This window comes from Synchiropus splendidus, chromosome 1, assembly GCF_027744825.2.
Source record: "Synchiropus splendidus isolate RoL2022-P1 chromosome 1, RoL_Sspl_1.0, whole genome shotgun sequence".
Lineage (NCBI taxonomy): Eukaryota > Metazoa > Chordata > Actinopteri > Syngnathiformes > Callionymidae > Synchiropus > Synchiropus splendidus.
Genome location: NC_071334.1, coordinates 64,310,792 through 64,318,998, shown reverse-complemented (window position 1 = coordinate 64,318,998; position 8,207 = coordinate 64,310,792). Strand labels below are relative to the sequence as shown.

The 8,207-nt window shown below is 51.0% G+C and overlaps 1 protein-coding gene across 2 annotated transcripts; it reads left to right on the top strand.

Annotated features, from left to right (window-relative positions):
* Positions 1-309: 309 nt before the first annotated feature.
* On the top strand, positions 310-8,134 carry atp5pf (ATP synthase peripheral stalk subunit F6). Of its 2 annotated transcripts, none has more exons than XM_053858433.1 (4): positions 310-375; positions 882-1,051; positions 1,256-1,380; positions 8,034-8,134. In XM_053858433.1, exons 2-4 carry the CDS (start codon positions 882-884, stop codon positions 8,060-8,062), a joined length of 324 nt encoding a protein of 107 aa, XP_053714408.1. In that variant the 5' UTR covers positions 310-375; the 3' UTR covers positions 8,063-8,134. The 2 variants fall into 2 exon arrangements, with proteins under 2 accessions (XP_053714408.1, XP_053714399.1); XM_053858424.1 differs by lacking the exon at positions 8,034-8,134 and adding an exon at positions 2,442-2,828.
* The last annotated feature ends 73 nt before the right edge of the window (positions 8,135-8,207 follow it).

Genomic DNA, 8,207 nt, shown 5'->3' with positions numbered 1-8,207 from the left:
AATAGCACGATAAATCACGATGGTGGCTATATTCAAGTTTTCATATCACCTTATTTAAACTAAGAATTTCAAGTCCCTGGCCATTGTGTAGCGAAAAACATCCCTGAACAAAAGCGAACATGCTTTTGTTTGCTTATATATATATATATATATATATATATATATATATATATATATATATATATATATAGGTGATTGCGCGGAATAATGAGCAAGTTACAGTCGCGTTTGATTAAACAAAAAAAAATCTAGTGTGGTTTGAAGACTCGTGAACGCGCAGCGTGAACGGCGACGTTGGTGTACGCTTCTTCACATTCCCATGATCCACCGCGGTTCTCCTCATTTGGCTGCTGCGTCCAAAGTGTCAAATCCAAGGTGAGTTCTTGTTCCCTAAAACACCAGTTTGGAAAACGAGAGTTTGACGGGTCTGCCCTGTTTTAGCTCTACTTCGCTACGGGTGTGTAGAGCGGTGTCTCTCTCCCGAAGGTGGTCTTTTTTTGAGTTAGCACGTTAGCTTTAGTCGTTAGCCTCCTAGCGATTAGCATCATTGAGACGACCTTGCAAATGCGTCTTAGTGGACTTAAATACATTCGTTTGTACTTCGGTTTTTGTAAATACTGGGGTGAATAAAACGTCATGCTGTCACCTCTTATTGACTTACTGTGGTGTTTTGCTAACTGACCCGCACATGATCAAGCCGATAAGCCAACGTCACGTTAATACATTTAGAACGTTAAAAGGTCGTATTTTCCTTTTATTGTTTCTAGTTTTGCGTCATGAATTAACGTCCGCTTAGCGTTTGAAATGCGCTACAGAACCGTACACCGTATGAAATGCCATCATGTCATAGTAAAGTCGACTTCCGTTATGCCCTCTTGCAGATGCAACTTCACAGACTGTTCCAGGTGTCCGCGCTGCTGCGCTCCTCCGTCAGCCTGACCCTGCGCAGGAACCTTGGTCTCTCCGCCGTGGTCTTCAACAAGGCCAAAGACATGGACCCAGTGCAGAAACTGTTCCTGGACAAGATCCGCGACTACAGCGCCAAGAGCAAGTTAGTACATGTACTTGAAGGAGGTTGACAGGGTCTGACCACTGCTGCCACAATAGCTTTCTTGCACGGTGACACAAAATCTAATGCTTTGGTCTTCAGTAGTTTATTGAAATTCTTTGGCATGTCTGGTCTGGGGTAACATTCCAACGTCTCTCCTTAACCTCCCCACCGCCCTAACTTTGACTGACGCCTTGGTACTGGCAGGGCTTCCGGTGGTATTGTGGATGCTGGCCCCGCGTACCAGAAAAATCTGAACGAAGAGGTCTCGAAGTTGGAGAGACTATACGGAGGTGGAGATCTCACCAAGTTCCCTGATTTTAAATTCACAGGTAGGTCCGTTTTGGGGGGGGTTAGAAAGTATCCATTCACTATAATATTGTCAAGCTGTGCCCATATTTTAAGTGTGCTATATTGATATTGAGGTCATAAATAATTTGTGCTAAGCTGTGTTAAGGCCAGCTGCCACTTCAGCACCAGGCAGAATGGACAATGAGATACAGGGATGTAGTCAGCTTATCTGCCCTCTGAGATGGTTGATTCTGAAGGGATAACATTGGCATCTGTGGCGTACTAAGGACAGCGAAGCCAAGAGCTGTGCTGTGTGCCAGATGTGCCACACGAGAATCAAGTACTTATAGTTTTGGTGGCCTTTATTAGTCCCACAGTGGGGATAGCAGAACACGATAATGGATGGATGCTACTCAGACCACTTCTGAATGAATATTGTTTTCTGTATTGTATACTTTTCTGTACTGTATTCTTAAAATATAATCTTGTAATATATCACATAGTCACACCCACATTGTGATATGATTGATGTTTCCTTCAATCTCCTCTTATGCATTGTAAACGCATTACCTGACAATTTTACACACACACACACACACACACACACATATATATATATATATATATATATATATATATATATATATATATATACACACTCTCATGTCTTCTTCATAGTTACACTGCATACAACTCAGTCAATATTTCTTCTTACATGATACAGAGATTGAAAAGGAGCAGAGTGTTGAACAGTTCTTACATTTCCTGCCCCTTATTCCCACAATTTTTCACAACTGTGGTTCTGTGTAGTGGTGTGTTAGTTCCTTTTTATTGTGTTGTGTAATATAATTTTAGCAGTTTTTGTGTTACTATAAGTCGGTTGTGTGTGTGCGTGCGTCCCTTGTGTGGTGCTTACTTCAGTTACTTCTGATCTTTTTACTCATATGTACATTATGCTTTCTTAAGTCTGTCAGTTCCACACTTTCCCTCCTACTTATTGCAGTGTACAGTAGTCTGGTACATTAGTCTGATTTGGTTGGTAGAGGTTCCCTCTACTTCTCTGCTCCTCTTCACCTGGAGTTAGTTTCAACTGTTGTTTTAGATGATCTGGTCGCTTTCTGGCTCTGTAGCAGAAGTTCCCCCCCAGTCATGTGTCCAAAGAAGGTCAGAGGGAAGGACTCAATTAAAGAGGAGTAAAGTGATGACACTACAGACTTTGTGATTTGAAAATCGATTTGAATTGAAAAATGTTTCTGGTCTAAGAGGTGATATATCATTAAAATACCCAGCAATTGAAAGTGGAAATGTGCAGCCACATCATCTGATCACATCAGCTTGATTTATATTTGTGTATAACCCGAGTTCAGACTTAACTCCAAAACCTCCACAGTTGCATCATCCTCTACAATGGTGTCAGTGTGGAAGCTTCAAAACAGCTCGTCTTTATATCTACCGCCTGAGAGTGACACCGCTGCTGTTGTGTTGTTAATTTTAGAAATAATAGTTACTGAACGTAACTTCAGTTCTATGAATACGTGCGGAGCCCTCTAACGGGCTTCGCTATTGGTTTAACCACTCCGAGGCTCCGCCTCGCGCCTGAGAACTGATTGGCTTAACTCTCCACCCAGGAAGGCTCCACCTCTCCCCATAAATCCCCCTGTTCATCACCATTCGTCTCCTTTTGGAAACTCAGGGAGAACAGGGCCTGCTGGGCAGACCGTTAGAGGGCTCCGCACGTATTCATAGAACTGAAGTTACGTTCAGTAACTATTATTTCTATGTCATACGTGCGTCGCCCTCTAACGGGCTTCGCTATTGGTTTAACACCTCGGCGAAGCCCGTAGGGATGAGTTCCCTCCCAGCATGGCCCTCAACCGAAGGACCAGCCGAAACAGAAGCCAAGCACGACCAGTGACCCACCTCAAGATGGCCCTGAAACCGTCTGCAAGACTGAATGGGCCACGGATCCCGAAGCCATATCCCTGAGATATGCTCGGGCGAATGTGGAAGCCGATGACCATGATGCAGCTTCACAGATGTCCAGCATCGAAACACCTCTGAACAAGGCAGCCGACGTGGAGATGGCCCTGGTCGAATGAGCCTTCAACCCAGCTGGAGGCTCCGCTCCTGTGGCCTCATATGCTGTGGAGATGGCTGCACAGAGCCAATGAGCTAAGCGCTGTGTGGTCACCGCTCTCCCGGCCGACTGACCACCAAAACATATGAAAAGTCTCTCCGACTTTCGTATCCCCTTGGTACGGTCCAGGTAAGCCGCCAGGGCCCTCACTGGACAGAGCAGGTGCAAACGCGCCGCCTGCTCATCCTGATGTGGCGGAGGTGAGAAAGCTCTCAAAGAGATGATCCGCGACCGGGAAGTCGATGTGATCACTTTAGGGATATAAGATGGATTCGGTTGGAGGGTGACCGAATCACCATCAGCCCCAAAAGACAAACATGTTGGCATGATTGACAATGCTGCCAAGTCCCCAACTCTTTTAGCAGAAACCAGGGCCAAAAGAAGTGCAGTTTTATATGACACCATTTCAATGTGAGCAGAGGCCAAAGGCTCAAAAGATGAGCCGCACAGTCCCTCCAGGACCACTTGAAGACTCCAGCGCGGGACCACAGTCCTCGCAACTGGTCTGATCCTGCGAGCACCACGTAAGAAGCGTTTCACGACAGGGTGACTCCTGGCTGAAAACCTACCAAAACCTTCATGGCCCGCAGTAATGGCAGCTGCAAACACTCCCAGTGTAGAGACTGCACGGCCCTTGTCCAAAAGTTCCTGCAGGAAGCCCAGAACCCCAGACAAGGGACAAGAGACTGCAACCAGATCCTTTCCTCTGCACCAGGCGTCGAAGACCCGCCACCTTGAAGCATACGCTCTGGTGGTGGCCTGGAGCCCGAGCACTCTGAATCGTGGAAACCACAGAATCAGATAAACCCAGGTTAGCCAGTCTCACCCTCTCAGCAACCAAACCTGGAGTGGACGTCCGAGGACAGGGCGAGACAAGATCGTCCCACCCGCCTGTGTCAGGGCCCAAGGCACGTTGGGGACTGGCCATGGCTCCCCCACCGCTAGCTCCACTAGGTTGGGGAACCACCTGGTGCCCGGACTCTCCGGGGCCACCACCACCACTGTCAGTTTCTGATCTCTTATCCGTTGCAGCAGTGGCATCATGCGACTCAACGGAGGGAAAGCGTACAGGAGCCCCCGTGGCCAGTGACGATGCGCCAGAGCATCTACCCCCAGCGGAGGGCAGTCCGACGGTCTCAAAGAGAACCAGAGGGGGCATTTTGCATTTGCTTTCGTTGCGAACAGATCCGCAACTGGTAATTCGAATCGGTTCCAGACCGACGTCATAAGTCGAGGAGACAGCTCCCACTCCTCCATCAGGGCGCCCCCTCGCGACATCCTGTCTGCTCCCACGTTGAGTGACCCCGGGACGTGGCGTGCTCTCAGTGACAGTAGATGACTGTCCACCCATACTAAGATGGTTGCGGCCACCTTGTGGAGAGCGGGTGACCTGACACCCCCCTGTCTGTTCAGGGAGGCCACAGCAGTGGAGTTGTCCGACCTTATCATAACATGGTGCCCCTCGATGAAAGGAGCAAAGTGGTGAAGTACTAGTTCCACCACCATCAACTCGTGAACACGTGAAGATATCGCGGAACACAACCAACCGGCATGCCCCCCATCAGACGTGCCCGAGAGTCCCAGAACACCAGATCCCGACGCGCCTGGCCGGACAGCACCAGTCGGCAATTCTTGTCCTTCACCGGGTCCAGCGTCAAGCGGCTGAACCATCTCTGCATTCTTCTCATATGTAACAGCCCCAGTTTCACTACTGGGTGCGCTGCTGACATGAGTCCCAGTAGCGACATGACATCGCAGGCTCTCACACGCGGGCTGTCTCTGACTGTTGCTATTTGGTCGAGCAGTCTTACCACACGCTCGTCCGACAGACGTCCCAGCATCCGGTCGGAGTCGAGCCAGATCCCTAGGTACTGGACGTGCAAGCAGGGCGTTAAAACACTTTTCTTCTCGTTCACCACAAACCCCAGCTGTTTGATGTGACGTAACACCACATCTGTCTGTATCTCTGCCTCCCTCTTTGATGACGCAAGAAGGAGCCAGTCGTCTAGATACGTCAGCAACCTGAAACCCCGTCGTCGTAGCGGTTCCAGAGCCGCGTCCACAAACTTGGAGAACGTTCGTGGGGCCAGAGAGTACCCGAAAGGCAGGCGATTGTACTGAAACACCTCGCCTCCCACAGCAAACCTCAGGTACATCCTGTGACGCTGTAAAATGGGAACATGGAAATAAGCGTCTGTCAAATCGATAGACGTCATCCAGTCCCCGGGTCTGATGCACTCCAGCACCTGCTTCACCGTCAGCATCCTGAACGGACGCACCGCGATGTGCTGGTTCAACACTCGGAGGTCCAAGATGGGTCTCAGCCCCCCGGACTTCTTTGGCACCAGGAAATACGGGGAGAAAAAACCCCTCTCCCTGTCTTCGTGATGCACTCTCGACACCGCCCCTTTTTCCAATAAAGTCGAGACCTCCTGGTCGAGACACTCTCTCTCCTGCATCGTGCGGGGTGTCGATGACCGGATCCCCTGGAACCGAGGTGGTTGTCGGCAGAACTGGAGAGCATAACCTCTCCTTAACGTCCTGTCGAACCATGGCGCGAGAGGTCCACACATTCTGACCCACTCCGTGTAAAACTGAGTCAGCGGAGGAACGCCCAGCTGCAGACACGTTGGCCCCCCCACGTCTGACTTCCGTGGTGAGGGGGCTCCCCCGAAAGGGCTGCATGCCAGACAGCAAAGAAAGGTCAGCTTGAGTAGGCGCGGCGCACTTTGGGGTCTGTAGTCTCCAGGCGTCCCCAAAATGGCCACGCGACGTACCATATTCAGCCCCGTGCGTGGACTTGGCTGATGGAGAAACATTAAAGGCGAACCTCCCATGTGAGCCGCCCTCGTCCACTGGAGGGCGCACAAAATGGCCGACCGTCTTCTCACACACCTCGGACTCAGCGGTTCGTGAAGATGGCGGCGTCGTAACTCCTACTTGGAGAACGCATCGAAAAGGCCTCAGCGAAGCCAGAACCGCGGAACCTCGTGACACATCACCACACAATGACACAGTACCATCAACAGTACCTGAATCACCAGGCAGAGCATACTTGCGGGAACTCTCCAACTTCTCCACGTGGTCATTAATCCCCTCACCAAACAGCGTGTCCTCAGAAATGGGGACAGCAGCGAGGACGCGTCTCTCTTTGTTCCCCAGTCCCGAAAGGCCAAGCCACATGCTTCGCACTGTCATTTGCATCAGCGCTTGGGTCCGGCCTCCGGCCTTGATGAAGGCCTGCGCCATCTGTAAGAAGGCCGCCATGGACACTTGGGCCTCGTGTAGCTCCTCTGGGGTCAGGTCCTCCTTGCCATAGAGCATCCTGTCCATGGAGCAGGCCAGAAGAGACATATTGTTGGCCAACGCCATGACTTGGGTCGCACAATTGTATGCCCTGTCCACCAGGGCATAAATATAGCGGGAATGCTCATCCGGGAGGACCTGCTTCCCCGTCGCCCACGGCGAAGTGGTTGGCGCCAGGCAAAGGCCAGCGTGTCGCCCAGCGGTGGGAGGCCTTTCCTCCAGTCGACGCCATCCACCTTCGCATACGGTTCGTAAGCGACCGTGACGGTCGCCGGGGGCCTCCATGTCCGTCTTTAAGAATCCCCACAATGACGGAATCTTCGGGCACGTTGTTGACGGCCTCCTCCCTGGCTTAGATTTGAGCTCGTGCACCGAGTCAAGTCTTCTTCCGCAGGGGGCTCTGGCTCCTGCGGGGGTTTTAATCCCAACCGCTCCATCGCCGACGCGAAGAGCTCTGGCATATCGTCGAGTGGGAAACGTCGTGGTGGAGGAGCGGCCGCTTCCTCCCCTACATCCTCACTCGGGCCCTGCCGCAGGACCAAGTCCTGAGCTGGCGCGGGGACGTCGTCGACGAACAGAAGCTCCGGGTCCTCCTCCACGAAGACCCGGACCTCGTCGCTCTCATCGTACTCGTCCCAGGGCTTCATCTGCGGCCGCCTGACCTTACCGTTGGTCGGTGGCTGCGGCGCCGCGGGCTCGGGCGGCGTGGCCTTCTCGACCAGGCCGTCGAACCACGAGCGGAGGGCCTCCCTTCTCCGCCGTTCCCCAGCAGGAAGGTCGGCGCATGCGATACATGTGTCGAACTCCGACACATGACGCGGTCCCAGACAGGTAAAACAACGGTCATGTGAATCCCCTTCGTCCAGTAAGTACTCACAAGAAGCGCACGTTCTCTCCATAACACCCGATGGCGATAATCCACAACGGAACAGTTCAAAGGCTGAGTGACAAAAGGAGACGAATGGTGATGAACAGGGGGATTTATGGGGAGAGGTGGAGCCTTCCTGGGTGGAGAGTTAAGCCAATCAGTTCTCAGGCGCGAGGCGGAGCCTCGGAGTGGTTAAACCAATAGCGAAGCCCGTTAGAGGGCGACGCACGTATGACATAGAAGTGGACTGTGATGTTCGAGTATTTATAAAGTCTTTGTACTGACAGTGTCTTTTCATTTTTCAACATGACTTTTATGTCTTCAATCATGATTCTTAACCATATCATGTTGTTTAAAATGACACTCCTTGTTTCCCTCTCTAGAGCCCAAGCTGGATGAGGCCTCCAAGTGAATGTTGCCCCTGAAGCTCACCTCCAACATGTCACCAGTATATTGTATTTAATAAAAACACTTCAAAAAACAACTGTGGTCAGTTGGTTTATTAACCATAACAGAGTGCAGTGTTGTCAACTCACTCCTGTTAAGTATATTTTTTC

Excerpts from the sequence above, each read along its gene's own strand:
- atp5pf (XM_053858424.1), top strand. The coding sequence starts at position 882 with ATGCAACTTCACAGACTGTTCCAGGTGTCCGCGCTGCTGCGCTCCTCC. Across the intron at positions 1,052-1,255 it reads GACTACAGCGCCAAGAGCAA|GGCTTCCGGTGGTATTGTGG; the intron begins GTTAGTACATGT and ends TGGTACTGGCAG. Across the intron at positions 1,381-2,441 it reads CCCTGATTTTAAATTCACAG|ATGATCTGGTCGCTTTCTGG; the intron begins GTAGGTCCGTTT and ends CTGTTGTTTTAG.